Here is a 20,977-nt window from a genome sequence, read left to right on the forward strand (position 1 = left end):
AGTAGGGGAAAGTATTACATGAGAGCATGTTTCTACAAATGATACAATTACAGGGAAAAATTTGGTTAATATTTCAGAGCCCAATTTCAGAGTTCCAACAGCCACAGTATTTAGCTTTTGTTTTATGTGTAACCTTTTAACTGTAGAGCCTTACACACCCGAAACATTAACTCATCTTTCCCTTTAGAGGTGCTGATGTTTTTATTTTAGAATACTCACACACTTCACCTTTTTTTTCCCACCATGGATTCATATTAAGCTCTTAAAATTGAGATGGTTGAGTGCACAAAAATAATCATTCTTCTGTAATGTTACAACAGTCATTTAATGGGTGGCATGGTTGCACAGTGGTTAGTTCTGCTGCCTCACACCTCCAGCGACCTAGGTTCAATTCCAGCCTTGGGTGACTGTCTGTGTGGAGTTTGCACGTTCTCCCGGTGTCTGCGTAGGTTTCTTCCGGGTGCTGTGGTTTCCTCCCACAATCCAAAGATGTGTAGGTTAGGTGGATCGGTCATGGTAAATGTGTGGGGTTTCAGCGATAGGACTGGGGGAGAGGGCCTGGGTAAGATACTCTGGCAGAGAATTGATGCAGGCTTAATCGGCCGAATGGCCACTTCTGCACTGTCGGGATTCTATGGAAAATAGCTTAAGATCATGTATAGTTAATTAAATTTCTGTTTGGGGAATGTAAAATAGTTTATTTAAAAGTGATTATTAAATCTCTGAAGGCATGTCATTTTATTCAGGCTTGAAAGATTTAGTACTTTATCATTTGAACGAAACATGAGAACAAGGTCCCAAATATATCAACTGTACTCAAAGGTTTTTATCATAACATGAAGCACAATTATCATGTGCAATAAGATGTCAAATATACTAGAGAGTACGCTGAAACTGTAATGGACTCAAATGGATCATACTGAATGTAGAACATGCCTAGATATCTTTATAATTTTTTTGAAGTTGCCATTTCAAAACAGCTGCTGAGCTTTACAATTATGGGTTAGTCTCTTCCTTTACTGTCACTGTTGTGTTCCCCGTAGCTTAGTTCTGAGATTCGCTTCACCAAGTGGGGCAAAGTTGTATGCAAAATTGGCAGAGATGTAATGTTTTACGAAAGCTTTCATCTACGGTAGACTGCATTTGTAGTGCCTTCAGATGAGGCTTTTGGTGGCAGTTTTAATATTGTGGAATGGCAGAATGCTGACATGGGCTAGGAAGTACCTAATTTGGTTGATACTGGTTCAATATTATTGCTTTACCTTTTCATTATTTGAACAATAGATTTTCATGGCTATAGCTTCAGGTACAAAGGTTGCCCCACTGCTGATAAACTGCTAATTTAATACCAAACCTGCTTTTCTTTTTCAATATGTGGAGATGCCGGCGTTGGACTGGGGTAAACACAGTAAGAGTTTTAACAACACCAGGTTAAAATCCAACAGGTTTATTTGGTAGCAAATGCCATTAGCTTTCGGAGCGCTGCCCCTTCGTCAGATGGAGTGGAAATCTGCTCACAAATACGGCATACAGAGATACAAAATCAAGTTACAGAATACTGATTAGAATGCGAATCATTGATTAGCTGTAAAGATTCGCATTCTCATCAGTATTCTATAACTTGAGTTTGTGTCTCTGTATGCCTTATTTGTGATGTGGAGATGCCGGCGTTGGACTGGGGTGAACACAGTAAGAGTTTTAACAACACCAGGTTAAAGTCCAACAGGTTTATTTGGTAGCAAATACCATTAGCTTTCGGAGTGCTGCTCCTTCATCAGATGGAGTGGAAATGTGCTCTCAAACAGGGCACAGACACAAAATCAAATTACAGAATACTGATTAGAATGCGATTCCCTACAGCCAACCAGATCTTAAAGATACAGACAATGTGGATGGAGGGAGCATTAAGCACAGGTTAAAGAGATGTGTATTGTCTCCAGGAGGCAAGCTGTGGGGGTTACTGATAATGTGACGTAAATCCAACATCCCGGTTTAGGCCGTCCTCATGTGTGCGGAACTTGGCTATCAGTTTCTGCTCAGCGACTCTGCGCTGTTGTGTGTCGTGAAGGCCGCCTTGGAGAACGCTTACCTGAAGATCAGAGGCCGAATGCCCGTGACTGCTGAAGTGCTCCCCCACAGGAAGAGAACAGTCTTATTTGAGAGCAGATTTCCACTCCATCTGACGAAGGGGCAGCGCTCCGAAAGCTAATGGCATTTGCTACCAAATAAACCTGTTGGACTTTAACCTAGTGTTGTTAAAACTCTTACTTTCTTTTTCAATAAGCAGATAGTCCATACAATTTCAGCAAAATCTTTTGCACGTAATTATATTGCATTGGGTTGCGTTAAACCAAGTAAATCACAAAGATGCAAAGTTTTAATGTGTTGTCTAGGCCATTTTGCTGGGTCAGTAATGCAATTGTCACAAGTATTCTGGGCTAAGCAGGGGAAATAGCAAGCAGAGAATCTCACTCCTGACCATTCTCTAGTGACCTCAGTACTATAAATGGGTGTTTGTGACTGTTCCTTGTAACACTGTGCTCTGATGACACTAGTGGTCAACCAGCTTGTCAGCAGTTGTGATCGGGTTTGCGTTTACAAACCAGGCACTGGAGAGTCTACGGGTCGATACAGTGCAACGCCTAAACGTGATACCTGCTGTAGGGAAAGAGGGCTAATAAATGAATATCAAGTTGCTGCTTGGATTGTAAAAGATGATTGTTCATTACCAAAGATATAACACCTATTACAACCTCAGGCTGTTCCAAAATAGTCAATAAAGTCGTTTGTTAATGTATTTACTGTTGTAATATAGGAAAGCTTTGAAGTTATATACTGCCTGGTTCTTCCCTGAATATTCAAGATAAACTGGACAAATAATTTCCCATATTCAGCTTTGGTTTACTCCCAGCCTGGCAAATAGCAAAACAAAATCTTTCTTAACTGCATTTTGTTTACCTTTATTTACTAGCAGTAAATTACACAGCTAGATATCCGCTTCTTTTGTGGGGTTGCAGCATTGTCCAGTTGACTACCAGCTCTGATTAGGGAACTATTTCATTGATTTGGAGGGTAACAAGTGTGAGGCTGCATTAGCAGGACGTAACCTGGCATGATAGAGCAACCTGGTATTGAGCTGCCACTTTCTTGCACATGCCAGATAAAGGCAAAACACTGCGTATGCTGGAATCTGAAACAAAAACAGAAAACGCTGGAAAATCTCAACAGGTCTGACAGCATCTGTGGAGAGAGAATAGAGCCACGTTTCGAGTCTGGATGACACATCATCACAAAGGGTCGTCCAGACTCAAAACGTTGGCTCTATTCTCTCTTGAACATGCCAGGTTGCTTAATTGTGCAAATACCCAAATAACATTCCTGCAATCGGTTATTAAATGCTAGAATTTTCTGACAATATTGGTAAATAATATATGCATTCATATCAAAAGATCACAAAACATGCCAGGGATTGCATTACTTCATTACTTTTTAAAGTGCAGTTATTTATGTAAACAAGTACAGATTATTTACATAGCATTAACCTTCAGCACTAATAAAACCTGTGTTTGTGTTAAAAGTGGAAAGCGAGAATACACCTCTGCAGCAGCTATTGGAGCATTTTTTGCGCCAGTTACAGAGGTAAGTTAGACAGTCGTACTGTCACTATGAAATAACAAAATATCGTAAGTCAAACCTAGGAATAATTAAACATCTGGCAATTCAGTAGCAACTTTAACTATGGCCCATGATTTCCAATTTCTGGGTTGTTGTACACAGGATGGAGGTGTGAGAGAGACCCTAAAGAGGTTGAGGGGAACACCACCCGGATGTCCCCATGTAGGGATTGCACAGCAATTGTCTGGGAAGTTCAAAGTTCCTCTGGGCAATTACCCTGAACTGGGAAGCATTCGATACTGGAATTTAAATTGCAGCCTATTGATGGTTCCACCTATCTTAGTGGAATAGTTATCCCTGCCAATTACCCCCACCCACTGACTTCCTCCCAGCCAAGTTGCCCCCACACCCTTCTTCCCCGTTGACTTTCTCCTCCCACCCCAACCCCCGCAAACTCCCCTGCCAACTACCCTCCTTGCCCACCAGCCCCACTATTTTCCCCCTACCCGCCAACCATCCCCACCCACCCCCCCCCCCCCCCCCGCCCCCACGCCGACTATCTCTCCTTCCTTCCCCTGCCGCATACACCCATATACCTCACAAGTGCACATAATGTAGACCATGAACCATAGAAAATCACAGCTCAGAAACAGGCCTTTTGGCCCTTTTTGTCTGTGCCGAACCATTTTTTGCCTAGTCCCACTGACCTGCACTTGGACCATATCCCTCCACACCCCTCTCATCATGTACCTGTCCAAGTTTTTCTTAAATGTTAAAAGTGACCCCGCATTTACTACTTTATCCGGCAGCTCATTCCACACTCCCACCACTCTCTGCGTGAAGAAGCCCCCCCCCCTAATATTCCCTTTAAATTTTTCTCCTTTCACCCTTAACCCATGCCCTCTGGTTTTTTTCTCCCCTATCCTCAGTGGAAAAAACCTGCTTGCATTCACTCTATCTATACCCATCAAAATCTTATACACCTCTATCAAATCTCCCCTCATTCTTCTACCCTTCAGGGACTAAAGTCCCAACCTATTCAATCTCTCTCTGTAACTCAGCTTCTCAAGTCCCGGCAACATCCTTGTGAACCTTCTCTGCACTCTTTCAACCTTATTTACATCCTTCCTGTAACTAGGTGACCAAAACTATACACAATGCTCTAAATTCGGCCTCACCAATGCCTTATATAACCTTACCATAACACACTCGATACTCCGATTTATAAAGTCCAATGTACCAAAGGCACTCTACGACCCTATCCACCTGTGACGTCACTTTTAGGGAATTCTGTACCTGTATTCCTAGATCCCTCCGTTCAACTGCACTCTTCAGAGTCCTACCATTTACCCTGTACGTTCTACTTTGGTTTGTCCTTCCAAAGTGCAATATCTCACACTTGTCTGCGTTAAATTCCATTTGCCATTTTTCTAGTTGGTCCAAGTCCCTCTGCAAGCTTTGAAAAATTTCCTCACTGTCCACTACACCTCCAATCTTTGTATCATCAGCAAATTTGCTGATCCAATTTACCACATTATCATCCAGATCATTGATATAGATGACAAACAACAATGGACCCAACACCGATCCCTGCGGCACACACTAGTCACAGGCCTCCACTCAGAGAAGCAATCTTCCACAACCACTCTCTGACTTCTTCCATTGAGCCAGTGTCTAATCCAATTTACTACCTCCCCATGTCTACCTAGCGACTGAACCTTCCTAACTGACCTCCCAAGAGGGACCTTACCAAAGGCCTTGCTGAAATCCAGGTAGACAACATCCACCGCCTTCCCTTCATCCACTTTCCTGGTAACCTCCTCAAAAAACTCTAATAGATTGGTTAAACATGCACTACCACGCACAAAGCCATGTTGACTCTCCCTAATAAGTCCCTGTCTATCCAAATATTTGTAGATCCTATCCCTTATCACACCTTCCAATAACTTGCCCACCACTGACGTCAAACTTACTGGCCTATAATTTCCCGGATTTCTTTTGGAACCTTTTTTAAACAACGGAACAACATGAGCCACCCTCCAATCATCCGGCACCTCCCCCGTGAATACTGACATTTTAAATATGTCTGCCAGGGCCCCTGCAAGTTCATCACTAGCTTCCCTCAAGGTCCGTGGGAATACCCTGTCCGGTCCTGGGGATTTATCCACTCTGATTTGCCTCAAGACAGCAAGCACCTCCTCCCCTTTAATCTGTAAAGGTTCCATGACCTCCCTACCTGTTTTCCCTATTTCCGTAGACTCCATGCCCATTTCCTCAGTAAATACGGATGCAAAAAAACCATTTAGTATCTCCCCCATCTCTTTTGGTTCCATATACAGTCTACCACTCTGGTCTTCAAGAGGACCAATTTTATCCCTCACTATCCTTTTGCTCCTAACATACCTATAGAAGCTCTTTGGATTTTCCTTCACTCTGTCTGCCAAAGCAACCTCATGTCTTTTAACCCTCCTGATTTCCCTCTTAAGTAGCTTCTTGCACTTTTTATACTCCTTGAGCATCTGATCTGTTCCTTGCTGCCTATACATTTCATACAACTCTCTCTTCCTCTTAATCAGTGTTACAATCTCCCTCGAGAACCAAGGTTCCTTATTCCTATTTACTTTACCTTTAATCCTGACAGGAACATACAAACTCTGCACTCTCAAAATTTCTCCTTTGAAGGTCTCCCACTTTCCATTTACATCCTTATCAGAGAACAGCCTGTGCCAATCCACACTTCCCAGATCCCTTCTCATTTCATCAAATTTGGCCTTTTTCCAGTTTAGAACTTCAACCTGAGGACCAGATCTATCCTTATCCATGATCAGTTTGAAACTAATAGCATTATGATCACTGGATCCAAAGTGTTCCCTCACATTCACCTCTATCACCTGCTCCAACTCATTTCCCAATAGGAGATCCAATATCGCATCCTCTCTAGTTGGCACCTCTCTATAGTGATGTAGAAAATTCTCCTGACATTTTACAAAGTCGACCCAGTCTAAACCTTTAACAGTATGCGAGTCCCAATCTGTATGTGGAAAATTAAAAGCCCCTACTATCACAAGTTTGTGTTTCTTGCAATTGTCAGCTATCTCTCTGCTGATTTGCTCCTCCAATTCTCGCTGAATATTGGGTGGTCTATAATACAACCCCATTAATGTGGTCATATCTTTCCTGTTTCTCAGCTCCACCCATAGGGCCTCTGTAGACAAGCTCCCTAATCTATCCTGCCTGAGTACCGTTGTAACATTTTCCCTGACCAACAATGCCACCCCCCCACCTTTTATCCCTCTGCCTCTATCCCGCCTGAAACATTGGAACCCTGGAACATTGAGCTGCCAGTCCTGCCCCTCCTGTAGCCAAGTTTCACTAATGGCTATATCATATTTCCTTGAGTGGGAGCTTATTTCATTGCAGGTTAGATGAGAGAATTACAATCAAACCTATCCTGTCCTCATACCCAAACTCATTATGCATAGTTGTCATTACGATTTTCTGGATAGCAGTTTGGTTAGATGGGAAGCTTTCTCTGACAAGACATTGGATGGAACTTTCTGGTTGTTTACAATCTAGTGAAATCATTAATGCATTGTCAAATAAATCCTCTCAAATATATGTTTAAAATGTTGACCATATTGCCTGAGGCAATATTTCCCAGTCAGGAATGGAACCGTGATCGACTCCCTTTGCCTACCATAGTCCAGACCACTGAGACCAACCCAACTTAACCAATGTCACCAGCCTAGCTGTGATCTGCTAAATTGGCAGAGACCAAAGTACTGATGGTTGAATACAATACCACTAAAGCTGATATCCATTAGAGATGAGGAAGGGAAAAAAAGAGGAGTGACTGTTGGAAATGTGTATTAGGTATCACCTAATTTATTGTCAAAAAATCATTTTCTTTTAGGAAAGATCCTCATGGATTTTTTGCATTCCCTGTTACGGATAGTATTGCCCCTGGTTATTCTATGATAATAAAACATCCAATGGATTTCAGCACCATGAAGGATAAAATCCTGGCAAATGAATACAACTCCATTACAGAATTTAAGGTAAGGTTAACACAGGAGCTAGACATGAGTTATACTTTCATTCATACTTCTGTGTTTCCCCAATTTCTCGTTCAGCAATTATTTTTGAAAAGCTGTTTGAAGGTTTTCATGGTAAAAGCTATATCATTAAGACAATTTTACAGTTTCATCATGAAAGGTTGGTTTGAAGAGTTCCCTTACAGGACCTCATGAGAAGAACTGGCAGGACTCAACATTTCGGGCAACATACTCTGGAGGAATGACTGGCACAAATGAAAGAAGCGTACACATGGTGGAGGATGGACAGGATCTTACTGCTGATTGGTCAGGCTGTTGTGTTTGTAATAGATCTGTATATGTTAACATTCTTGCTGCTGTTTCATGAACTCTGCAGAATGGATGGTCAGGTGTTTCTTGAGTAAAGAAGTCATCTTAGGGGATGATGTGGTCTTGATAGATCTCCACGGCTTCTCTGATGAGTCTTTTAATGCTACTGCATGATGGATGAGATAGGTCTGGAGTTGGACCATTCGATCTAGTTGAGACGATAGCTGACATGTCCCATTCAGTGTGTTAGAAGCAGGTTTGATGTCCTTGAGTCTATGTGTAGGCTGCAGCCTGTTTCCCCAATGCAGATGAGTGCCCATTCGCATGGTATGCTGTAAATCCCTGGTTTATCATGAGATGGTTTCTTGTTTTGATGGAGCAACACAACAGAGTCAGAGTTTACATTACAGATTAACTGATTGAATTGCTGCTTGTTCAAACTCTCCCATAATGATATTAGTGACAACTGGTGACAATGTAGTTCCCATAGCGGCACCATTTGTTTGTTTGAAATGGGAAAGGAACCATTGTCATCAATTTTGCTAACATCTTTGTGGACCATTTGCCCATAGGAGAGAATTCACAGTTTTGGCCTGTTTCCCCAATGTAGATGAGTCTAATCCCATGGTGTGCTGAAGGATGGAGTGCAGCTTATTAGATGACGTTTGTCAGATTTCTATGTCTGCTACATTGTGTATTAGTAGTCTGTGTAAGGTGGAACCAATATACGGCAGACTGACTCTTGCCTTAATGGAGTTATTATACAGCAAGGTAACAAATAGACAAGTGTTAATCTTGAATGAAGGGAATCTATTTAGTCTTAATATGGCAAAGCTTTTGTTGATGTTCCTTGTCACTGATGGAGTTAGGCTCTTCTAATGAGGGTGTTGGAATCTGATTGGAGGGAAGATCAGGAGTTCAGGTATGTGTCAGTGTGCCTACGGTAGATTTGATGTATCGGTGTGCCACTGTGAGACTTGGTGATGAGAACATCAAGAAATGGTTTGGACAATTGTCATTCTGTATGGTAAATTTAATTCTCAAATATTGATAAGGAAACTGAGTTCCCTCCTTCTAGGGTCATATGAGCAAAGAGTCCACAAAGATGTTAGCAACATTGATGACAATGGTTCCTATTTCAAACAAATGGTGCTGCTATGGGAACTTCATTGTCACCAGTTGCCACTAATATCTTTATAGAAGAGTTTGCACAAGCAGCAATTCAGTTAATCTGTAATGTAAACTCTGACTCTGATCACAATCATACAAAAACAAGAAACCATCTCATGATAAACCAGGGATTACAGCATACCATGGAATTGTGAACTCATCTGCATTGGGAAACTAGACTCAAGGAACGGATGGCACGGTGGCACAGTGGTTAGCACTGCCACCTCACAGTACCAGGGACCCAGGTTCAATTCCAGCCTTGGGTGACTGTGTGGAATTTGCACGTTCTCGTGCCTACGTGGGTTCGTCCAGATGCTCCAGTTTCCTCCCACAGTCCAAAGATGTGAGAGTTAGGTTGATTGGCCATGGTAAATTGCCCCATAGTTTCATGGGGAATAGCAGGGTAAATATGTGGGGCTAAGGGGATAGGGTCTGGGTAGGATTGTGGTTGGTGCAGCCTTGATGGGCTGAATGGCCTCCTTCTGCACTAGGGATTCTATAACATCAAACCTGCTTCAAATACAATGAATGGGACGTGTCAGCTATTGTCAAATGCACTCAACTTAATAATCACTAGATCTAATTGTCCAAATCAAGACTTATCTCATGCATTGGCATACAAGGTGCATGAAAGAGGCCATCGAGATCCACCAACACCACACTGTCTCCGAGACAGTGACCTTCTCATAAGTGACATCTGGCCACCCTTAAGAAAGACACGACCATCCATTTTGCACAGTTGACCAATCAGCAGCAAGAATCTTGGAACACCTTCCAATCTGTACAGCCACAATAGCCTGACCAATCAGCAGTAAGATTCCACCCATATTCCTGTCCTCCACTTCATTAGATTTACTTATTTCACCTGCTGTAGTCATTCCTCCAAATGGCAGACAGAGGATGCTGCCTGAAGCATTGAGGCTTATCAGTTCTTCTAAGGAGCTCTTAAGGTGACAACTGCTTTTTTTCAAATTTTATGTGATGTAATTGTAACATTGTCTGTCTTGATTTTTTTTAAAGTTCTGTCATTAATGACAATTTAGTTTCTACACACTTATTATTCTGGAATTATTTCCTTAATTGAATGGGTTGGGCTTAAGTGGCCTGAATCTGTGCTAGATGCATTCAGTTTACTTCTACAGTGAAGAGTAATTAAATCTATCAGATACTCTTGTGTAACATGAGGAAGTTGGTATTAAAACTGACTACATAACTTAATAATTGAAAGCTCTTCTTAAAAAAAACTTTTTTCTGGGAGAACATAACTATCCATAACAGAAAACTACTTGCCTATACAACTAACCGCCATATATATTTTTCTGTTTAGTGTAATCTATAATTACTAATGGAATAGGACCTGAAGATAGCATTTTACTGGTAATTGATTCCTCGTGTACTTTAACAGCCCGAGCAACATGTTTAAACAGCATGATCAGATAGCATTCGTTAATGCATTAGAACTTGGCTGCAAACGTGGTGTTTGATGCTGTATAACAATGGTTGCAGAATTTGTGAATTACTGTAGAAATTAATGAGTTCCAGACTCTCCAGGTTTATTCTTGCAAGTGTGAAAATGTGCACTTGAGGCTGAAGGGATTTAATTATGAGAATTAATTGCATTGACTATGCTTGTGTTCCAATTTAAGGGGTAATCTAACTGATTTGTTTGAGGTGATTAAAGGATTTAATAGGGTCCACACAGAAAATGTTATTTCACTTGTGGGCAGGGCATAACCCTAAAATTAGAACCAGTCAGTTCGAGAGTAATGTCAAGTAGCACTTCAAGTGTTAATTGGCAATTTCAAAAGTGAGATTAATTTTTTGTTAAGCAAGAGTATTAAGGATTGCGGAAACAAGATGGGTAGACAAAGTCGAGAAACAGAGCAGCCGTGGCATACTGCTACTGTTCTTATGTTTCTTAATGGCTACCTTACATACCTAGAAGGTATGAAATTCCGTTGCCAGGCTGTTTTGGGAAATCTGAGTGCAATTTGAAAATACAGTGACAAAGTTGCAGAAGTTCATTTATCATTCCTGAATATGTTAAAATGAACTTTAAAGCTATTTTTAAATTAACAATCTTTGAAGTCAAATTTGACTGTTTAGTGCCAGTGATGTGGTGGGAGGAGGAGAGGAAGATCTGGCATGGCGGAGGTGAAATGACCTGTATATCAGGTTATAGTTAGTTTCCAAGACTATTAGTGAATTCTCTTGCTAGTCCCTTCTATCCGCTGCAGAAAATTGAACATAGAAATTGTCGAAAAATTGAAGTAATTTGGTTTTGTTGCTTTCCTCGCCAGGGTGATTTCAAGCTAATGTGTGATAACGCAATGACTTACAACCGACCTGAAACAGTGTACTACAAGGCAGCAAAGAAGCTACTTCACACAGGATTTAAAATGATGAGTAAAGTAAGATGATTTTTTGTGACCTGGGTGTCTGATGTATGATGCAACTAGTGATGGATCAGCACAGTATTTTACTGAAAGCACGAGCAAATTCAGATTTTCATTCTGCTGCCCATTAGTATCTGGCCATCATTGATGTGATTAAGTCATCATTTGGGTGAAACATCATATAACTAATGCTGAGAAACATGCTATGTGGAGAGGGAGGGAAATTATTAACCATATATCTGTTCTGGTGTTGGTACAATCTTGGAATACAGAAATTGGTCTCTTGCTGCATACTACACTTAACTAAGTCAGATAAGCCTGATATTTGTGTTGAATCATCACTATCATGACTAATCCAATGCGTACATGACTCAATTATTCCACCATAGTTTGTATTGCTAGGAATGCATAACGTAAAAGGGCTGTAAACCAAGTATACTTGGTATCATGATGCATAATTGAAGTAAGTTAACGTTTAAAGCTTTCGTTGTGTTTGCATGGAGTATAATGCTACAACGTGTTTTGTGTTTGTGTTTTGTTTGTGAAGGGTAACAATTTAATGTTTCCTAAACTGTGTTCAACGCTACCTTGAATGTATTTTATTTTCTCCATTCACGACCTTGCATTATGGTGTTGATGGATGGTAGAGTCTTTGCCAAGACATGCCATAGTCTGTGATCCATATGCCACCACTGGTGTTCTTTTCCATTGAGCAACAGCAACGCTCATCTATAATCACTCATTCACAGAGTGTCAGTCATTAAACACTGTACACATCAATGACCAGCTATTAATAAATGCTGTGCATGTGCATGCAGTTCACCCCAGCACTTGGGGAGAAGTAAAAAGCGTGCCCTCTGTGTTCTTTGCTTACAGGAGCGTCTGTTAGCTTTGAAGCGCAGCATGACATTCATGCAGGAGATCGATTTTTCTCAGCAGGCAGCACTGTTAGGCGATGAAGATATAACGCAAGAGGAAACTGTTGCGGAGGTTACTGTAGTACCTGTCGAAACAACAACCAAGAAATCCAAGAAACAAATTAAAGAAGTCATCAGGTAAATTGATTTTGATCTGAAATCGCTGCCTCTTTTCCAAAGCAGCTGTTGAATGTTTGCAAATAAGGTGATGCATTTTAGAGGAGAGGCTGCAGGCCCTTTAAGAGGCCACAGTTAGAAATATGCTGGATGATTTTGTTTTAATTTATTCATGAGATGTGGCCTTCGCTGGCAAGGCCAACATTTTTTTCCCATCCCTAATTGTCCTTAAGAGCAGTTAATCTGTATTGCTGTGGATCTGGCGTCGCATGTAGGTCAGACCAGGTAAGCATGGTTTATTCCTTTCCTAAAGTGTGAGGTGATTCACTTTGGAAGGAGTAACAGGATTACAGAGTACTGGGCTAATGGTAAGATACTTGGTAGTGTGGATGAGCAGAGAGATCTCGGTGTCCATGTGCATAGATCCCTGAAAGTTGGCACCCAGGTTGATAGGGTTGTTAAGAAGGCATACGGAGTGTTAGCTTTTATTGGTAGAGGGATTGAGTTTCGGAGCCAGGAGGTCATGTTGCAGCTGTACAAAACTCTGGTGCGGCCGCACTTGGAGCATTGTGTACAGTTCTGGTCACCGCATTATAGGAAGGGTGTGGAAGCATTGGAAAGGGTGCAGAGGAGATTTACCAGGATGTTGCCTGGTATGGTATGGTTGTATTTAAATATCACCATAATATTACCCCACTGTAGTAGACTTGTCGTAACTTGGGCCTATTGGATGACATTTTGTTTTAGAATCTGACTATTCAGTGCATAGGATGCCGAGTATACCCAATAAAGTGATGGATAGCCAAAATGATTCAAGGTCATTGATGGCTTGTGGTCTTGAAATATCACTCTCTGATGTGGTTTTCAATGGTCTGGCCCTCGTAGCATGTACATTTTTCCTACCCAATGAGGAAAGGCTGAGGGACTTGAGGCTGTTTTCGTTAGAGAGAAGAAGGTTAAGAGGTGACTTAATAGAAGCATACAAGATGATCAGAGGATTAGATAGGGTGGACAGTGAGAGCCTTTTTCCTCGGATGGTGATAGCTAGCACGAAGGGACATAGCTTTAAATTGAGGGGTGATAGATATAGGACAGATGTCAGAGGTAGGTTCTTTTTTACTCAGAGAGTAGTAAGGGCGTGGAATGCCCTGCCTGCGGCGGTAGTGGACTCGCCAACATTAAGGGCATTTAAATGGTCATTGGATAAACATATGGGTGATATTGGAATAGTGTAGGTTAGGTGGGCTTTAGATTGGTTTCACTGGTCGACGCAACATCGAGGGCCGAAGGGCCTGTACTGCGCTGTTATGTTCTATGTTCTAAAGGACATCAATGAATCAGATGGGTTGTTACAACAATCTGATATTTTTGTGGTCGTCATTACTGCGATTAGTTTTCAATTCCAGATATTTGTAGTTGGTTGTCTTTAAATTTCACCATAATATTACCCCACTGTAGTAGACTTGTCGTAACTTGGTCCTATTGGATGACATTTTGTTTTAGAATCTGACTATTCAGTGCATAGGATGCCTAGTATACCCAATAAAGTGATGGATAGCCAAAATGATTCAAGGTCATTCATGGCTTGTGGTCTTGAAATATCACTCTCTGATGTGGTTTTCAATGGTCTGGCCCTTGTAGCATGTACATTTTTCCTACCCTATTAAACATTGATTTCTTGCTAGGATGTAGTGGTATGGTACTGGTCACCTTGTCCTAGTGACAAGGTGTTCCCTTATGCGACATTGACAGTGAGTAATTTTGATCCAGTTCTCAGCTGACATGCACACACTGGACCAAGATCCCTGGCTAATTCATGTTCCTTTGATCCCAGAATACTGAAGCCAATTGAAGAACAATTTCTCTATGCTGACTGAGATAAGTTTAACTTGTGGTGGGCTGCATACTCCACATTGCTCTATGTAATTGGGTTCACGTTTTGAGATCCTGTAACAAAGTTACACCACTTTGGTTCTGCCATTATCAGCTAGATTGATTGAAGATGTGTGCAATGTACTTAGAATAGAGTAACATGGGTGCATCTAATTTACTACAGTGCGCACTTCCTGCCATCCAGCTTTACACGGATAATTTCTTCTCTTTTCAGTTACTTGTATGAGCCAGAAGGGAACGCGTGCAGCTCGACGGACAGTACAGCTGAGGAACATGTCCTAGCCCTGGTGGAACATGCGGCCGATGAAGCTCGAGATAGAATTAGCAGAAATGCTGCCAACAGCAAGGTATATCAGTGCAACCATTGGACAAAGGATTTAACATGCCTGTATTTAATATCACTCACCTATGAAATAACTGGAAATGTATAACAAATAAGTTTTATTCTGCTGGCTGCATTTTTATGGCCTCTGACTGGAGCAGTTTATGTTGTAAAATTATTGAACCATACAGTGCAGAAGTAAGTCATTTAGTCCTGTGCAAATTTCAAAACAGCTATCCATTCTATAATGGATGGGTATTTTAGTTTGATTTACTTTTATTCTGACTTTAACTAGAAACTGTAAATTTGATCCAGCACACAATTTAACTGTAATTTGTTGCAGATTGGCTACCTCAGAAAGGAAGGTGAAGGTCCTCTGCTCTTTGCTGTTGTGAACCAGTCTGACCCAGAAACAGAAGGCAAGTTGGCTTTAACGTTGGATTATTAAAAAAAATATTCCTGGGGTGAAATGTGGTCTGTGCACTTGTTCAGAATAGGAGGTAGAACATTGACAGCTCTTCCACAGCATAGAACCATAGAATCGAATCATAACATGTTTGATTTTCTTTTCAAACTAAATATTGACATTGCTATATCAATCATAAAAACTAGGAGCAGGAGTAGGCCATTTGGCCCTTCGAGCCTGCTCTACCATTCAATATGATCATGGCTTTCTCCACGTAGCCATTGAAATCTAAAAAATAATCCATCTGTTTCTTGACTACAGTGACTTGGCCTCCACAGTTCTGAGGCAGAGAATTCCACAGATTCATTACCCTTTGAGTGAAGAAGTTTTTCCTCGTCTCAGACCTAAATGGTCTACCCCGTATCCTGAGACTGTGCCCCTTGGTTCTAGATTCCCCAACCACGGAAAATATCCTCTCTGCATCCAGTCTCTCCAGCCTTGTTAAAAGTATGTACGTTTCAATCTGATTTCTTCTCATCCTTCCAAATTCTAGTGAATATAGGCCCAGTTGAACCAATCTCTCCTCAAAGGACAATCCCACGGACCCTGGTATTAGCCTAGTGGACCTCTGTTGCACTCCCTCTATGGCAAATATAGCCTTTCTTGGGTAGGAAGATCAAAACTGCACACAATACTCCCAAGTATGGTCTTTCCAACACCCTGTATAACTATAGTAAGACATCCCTACTTCTGAACTCAAATCCTCTTGAAATGAAGGCCAACATACCATTTGTCTTCCTAATTGCTTGCTGCACCTGCCTCTCACTTTCGTTGACTGGAGTATAAGAACACCCAGATCCCTTTGTACATCCACACTTACCAATATATCACCACAACTAATACTCTTCTGTTTTTCACATCGAAGTGTGTAATTTCACATTTAGCTTCGTTGTACTGCATCTGCCATGTTTGCCCATTCACTCAACCTGTCTAAATCACCTTGAAGCCTCCTCCATCCTCCACATAACTCTCAATTCCGTCCAGTCTTGTCATCAACAAACTTGGAAATATTACATTTGGTTCCCTCATCCGGGTCAATCAATGGTCTTGAGGTGGAATGGGGTTTGTGGTTTTCATTCATTCACAAATAACAACTTCTCACTCATGACCAAAACTACAGCAAAAACAAGATTTCCCGAAGAATAGCAATGTTTTATTTCCAACAAAATGAGTGCGTGGAAGATAATCATATAATAGAAATTGTATATGTAAAATCAAGTCTCCAACTGCAATTGACGGAAGAATAACCCAACCATCTCCATTCTGACTGCGACTCGTATCATTATATGAAGCCTTTTCTCCCCACTAACTTCAAGTGGACACAATGTAATAAAGACTGCTAAATCACTGTTGGCACTTTTGGTGTTATTGGCACAGAACTATTTCACTCCCTATCTTCATATAATTTTCATCTGTGACTATAATAGAATAATTTAATCAATCTGATAACCTGATGTGATTGTGCAACTAAGCATAATGCAACAGCTATTAAGTATTGGTGGTCATAACAGGTATTTCATGGGATTGAGGGCACTATATCAAGGTGGACTGAGAACTGGTTAATGGGCAGAAAATTGAATAGGAATAAATGAGCCATTTTCACAACAGCAAGTTGTAACAATGGAACGCTGTAAGGATCGGTGCTTGGGCCTCGGCTATTTTCAATCTATATAGATGTATCCAAATTCGCTGATGATGCAAAGCTAAGTGGCAAAGTAAGTTGTTAGGAGGATGCTACAAGGTTGCAAAGGGATATACATTGGTTGAATAAGTGAGAAAGAAGGAAACGTGGAATTAACCATTTGAGTAAGAAAAATGGGAAATCAGATTTATTTTTTAAAAAAAGGTTAGTGACTACCATGTTGGTATTCAGGGGGGTTTGGAGTCCTTGTATGTGAATCACAAAGTTCACAGGTACATTGTAGGTACAGCAAGCAATTAGGAAAGCAAATTATATGTTAGTCATTATTTCAAAGTTATTGGTGTGTTAGAGTAATAAAGTCTTGCTTCGGTTATATAAAGTTTTGGTGAGACCACATCTGGAGTACTGTGTACGGTTTTGGTTTCCTTTCCTAAGGATGGAGATGCACGTTTTAGAGGGAGGGTGCAACAAAGATTCACTGGATTGATTCCTGGCATAAGAAAGCCGGCTCAAGAGGGGAGATTAAGTAATATGGATTTATGTTCTCTGGAGTTCAGAAAAATGAGAGGTAATTACATTGTAATGTAAAAATTATTTTGACAGAGTAGATGTTGACAGACTATCTTCCCTGGCTGGAGAGTCTAGAACTAGGGGGGCATTGTCTCAGGGTAAGGAATCAACCATTTAGGACTGAAATGAGGAGGAATTTCTGTGCCTGAAAGGTTGTAAATCTGGAACTACGGGTGCTTAGTCAGTATATATATTCAAGACCAAGATTAATAGTTATTATCCAAAAATCTATCAAACAATAAAGGGATAGGGAGGGAAAGTGAGTTAGTATAGGAATTGAACCATGATCTTATTGAATGGTATCAATGGATGATGTGGCCTACCACTAATCCTAATTCTTATGCTCTACCAAAATGCACTGAAATGGTCCTTTTAGGTTTTTGGTTTAATAAAACTAACTCATTAAATTTGATGATTTAAATGCTTCATTACACTATACTCTCACACAGGATATGTAAGAAATACATTTGCACTCAGTACACTTTAGTGCTCAATAAAACTGCGAGGCATGAAAAATTTCTGTCATTTGACAAAACTCTACTTTGGAATAATAAAATTCCACCCTTTCAATTTTTTCTGACCACTGCCTTCAAGCTGAGAGAATACTGTCTCAGAAAGCCCAGAAAATCTCTGCCATTCGGAAGGCCAGGAGTAGCCTTGGATAAGCTGCCACTTATTCCACTGGGAGTTGACTGCAGTTCTGCTGTTGGCCACTTGGTGGAACAACAGGGTGCAACAGGCTTGTGAGTGGGTCGAGCAGTGGAGCTGAAGTTCAAAAGGGGTCAGGAGGGGAGCAGCAGGGCCAGGGTTTGGAAGTCCTCGGGGTTGGTAACCAGTGGAGCTGGGATCAGAGAGGAAGGATGTATATGCAGATTCTCAAAAGTTAGATACTGCACTGTGCATTATTGATTGATTTGTCAAGTTAAGAGAGTGAGATCATAGAAGCATAGAATCCCTACAGTACAGAAGGAGGCCATTTGGCCCATCTAGTCTGTACCGACCACAATCCCACCCAGGCCCTATTGCCGTAACCCCACGCATTTACCCGGCAATTTAGCATGGTCAATCAACTTAACCAGCACATCTTTGGATTGTGAGAGGAAGCTGGAGCATCCAGAGGAAACCCACGCAGGCGTGGGGAGAATATGCAAACTCAACACAGACAGTGACTTGAGGCCGGAATTGAACCCGGGTCCCTGGTGCTGTGAGGCAGCAGTGCTGAGTACTGTGCTACAGTGCCGCCCATATTGTTTAAACTTGTGCACCTGAAGGGAAAGTGTGAAGCTTGATGACTCCTGATCTCCAGCAAAAGAAATTTACAGAATTCTTCACTACATCTTAAAAAAAAAGTTCACGACATTTTTTTCTTAGTGAGATGTTGCACGTTAAGTAGCTTTAAAGTGCAAGATGTTGCAAAAACTGTTGCAGTAAAATCCCCCAGAACATAAAAGCCTTTCTTAAACAATACAACATAAGCGTACTGAGAATCAAAAGTGCAATTATTGAACAGTGCTCTTCATTAACCAAAGTATTTTATTTATTCTTTCTTCACGGGATGTGAACTGTCGCTGGCAGGGCCAGCGTTTATTGCCCTTGAGAAAATGGTGCTGAGCTGCCTTTTTGAACCGCTGCAGCCCATGTGGTGTAGATACACCCTCAGTGCTGTCAGGAAAGTAGTGCCAGGATTTCGACCCAGTGATAGTGAAGGAATGGCAATCATAGTTCCAAGTCAGAATGATGTGCTGCTTAGAGAGGAACTTGCAGGTCCTGATGTTCCCATGCTCTTTGTCTTTCCGGGCGTAGATGTCACCCGTTTGCTGGCACCATAAAAATACTACTTCAGGTCATTCGCTGTTAGGATTAGTGGAAATCAACATAGTTTATGTGGACCCATTTTTGTTTATGATAAATATATGTTGTCATGGGAAATTCTATAATGTGACAGATTTATTTCTTGCAGCCTTGTTTCTGGCTTGAATATATATTTAGACTTCTCTGTTGGTGTTGCAGAGGAAGAGGTTCACCAAGTTGATCTAAGTTCCCTGACAACTAAACTCCAACCAGGTATCAATACTATGGGATTTAAAGACGACAGGAGAAACAAAGCTTTGTCGGGTAAGGTTTGCTCTATTTCTCCAGCCCAAATTTTGTTTCTTTTTCGAGTAGGAATCTATGTTGCTTTGAACCTTTCTGAAATTTATTTCAATTTGGCTTTTGCAATTCAGTACGTACAATGTCAATCTTTATATCCGGTTGTTCTGCAAATATTGCACCTGGTGTTGTTTGCGTTACTGTTCAGTAACAAGTATTGTGTTGGGGCACCAAGTATGTTCTTAACAAAATTCTTGTGCAAATTTGTTTCTTGTGTTTTTTCACAATAGACCACGTTATCTTGTGAATATATACCATTCACTTCACGATTCATTCCTTTCTTATCGCACCAATGCTTTCCATTTCATGTTAAATCAACATTTGAGGGCAAGAGGGGAGAATATTGAGAATTGGGAGGAAAAGCTGCAAATTTAGGGGGTGTTGGAAATTATCTCTCTTTGCTATATAATTTATTGAAAGAAATTTGATTGGAGAAATGTTTTGGACTATTTATTGAACCTGTAAGAAACAAAAATCAAGAGTATTGTTCAAATTGAGCATGACCCGATGTGTGCGTGAATGTGTCAGATCCAATACCCATTTTTCTCTTGTTCGAAATGAAAATTAGGTTGGATGTAAAAGCATTTAGAAGCCTTTCTTTACCCATTACAGTTACTTACCTGAACTGTGTGTACACAGCACAGTCCATTGAGAACAATACCATCTTCCCCAACCTTACCCCAGAGGAGACTGAACTCCTATATTCCACATACGGAGAAGAGACTGGGGTGCAGTGTGCCTTAAGGTAAACGCATTTATTTATTTGTGCTCCAGAGAAAGCCTTTGTTTTTATTATCGAAGGGAGAGCAGATCTTGTATACAAGTGGTTTTGCTTTTTAAAAGCTTATGCTTGAATTTGCATGCGAGTCTATAGTGGCATAGTGCTGTCGACCAGTAAGTGTTCGTATTGTAATCCGCATTATCCTCGGAGCAGTGAGGAACCACCTTGATGGTCAGTGTGTTATCTTTTATAACTCCAAATATTAATTAATTTCATGTGCAGTACAAAGCCATTGTGGGGAAAGAAAATGGCGGCTGAATTATTTGACAAGCACAACTTTAACTTGTGCAGCGCTGTGTTCTTTTTTAAAGTGACTTAAGTGGGGCAGCATGGTGGCATAGCAGTTAGCACTGCTGCCTCACAGTGCCAGGGACCCGGGTTCGATTCCCAGCTTGGGTAACTGTGTGGAGTTTGCACATTCTTCTGGTGTCTGTGTGGGTTTCCTCCGGGTGTTCCCAGTTTCCTCCCACAGTCCAAAGATGCGAGAGTTAGGTGGATTGGCCATGCTAAATTGCTCCTTAGTGTCAGGGGGACCAGCTAGAGTAAATGCATGGGGTTATGGAGATAGAGCCT

At 41.1% G+C, this 20,977-nt stretch overlaps 1 protein-coding gene across 39 annotated transcripts in view; it reads left to right on the forward strand.

Annotated features, from left to right (window-relative positions):
• The window catches only part of brd9 (bromodomain containing 9), a 59,941-nt gene that overhangs the window by 10,042 nt on the left and 28,922 nt on the right, over positions 1-20,977 (forward strand). For 19 of the 39 annotated variants that reach the window (XR_013495518.1, XR_013495522.1, XR_013495531.1 and 16 more), the window contains exons 4-11: positions 3,579-3,639; positions 7,529-7,673; positions 11,450-11,560; positions 12,422-12,600; positions 14,687-14,819; positions 15,138-15,213; positions 19,483-19,587; positions 20,236-20,368. Coding sequence is in view for 29 of the 39 variants with exons in the window: in XM_078197986.1 (XP_078054112.1) it covers positions 3,579-3,639; positions 7,529-7,673; positions 11,450-11,560; positions 12,422-12,600; positions 14,687-14,819; positions 15,138-15,213; positions 19,483-19,587; positions 20,236-20,368 (943 nt within the window). In the remaining 10 variants the exon portion in view is untranslated. The remainder of the gene's footprint in view (positions 1-3,578; positions 3,640-7,528; positions 7,674-11,449; positions 11,561-12,421; positions 12,601-14,686; positions 14,820-15,137; positions 15,214-19,482; positions 19,588-20,235; positions 20,369-20,977) is intronic. The other 20 variants (XR_013495538.1, XR_013495537.1, XR_013495527.1 and 17 more) reach the window with 4 other exon arrangements.

This window comes from Mustelus asterias, chromosome 2 (genome assembly GCF_964213995.1).
Source record: "Mustelus asterias chromosome 2, sMusAst1.hap1.1, whole genome shotgun sequence".
NCBI lineage: Eukaryota > Metazoa > Chordata > Chondrichthyes > Carcharhiniformes > Triakidae > Mustelus > Mustelus asterias.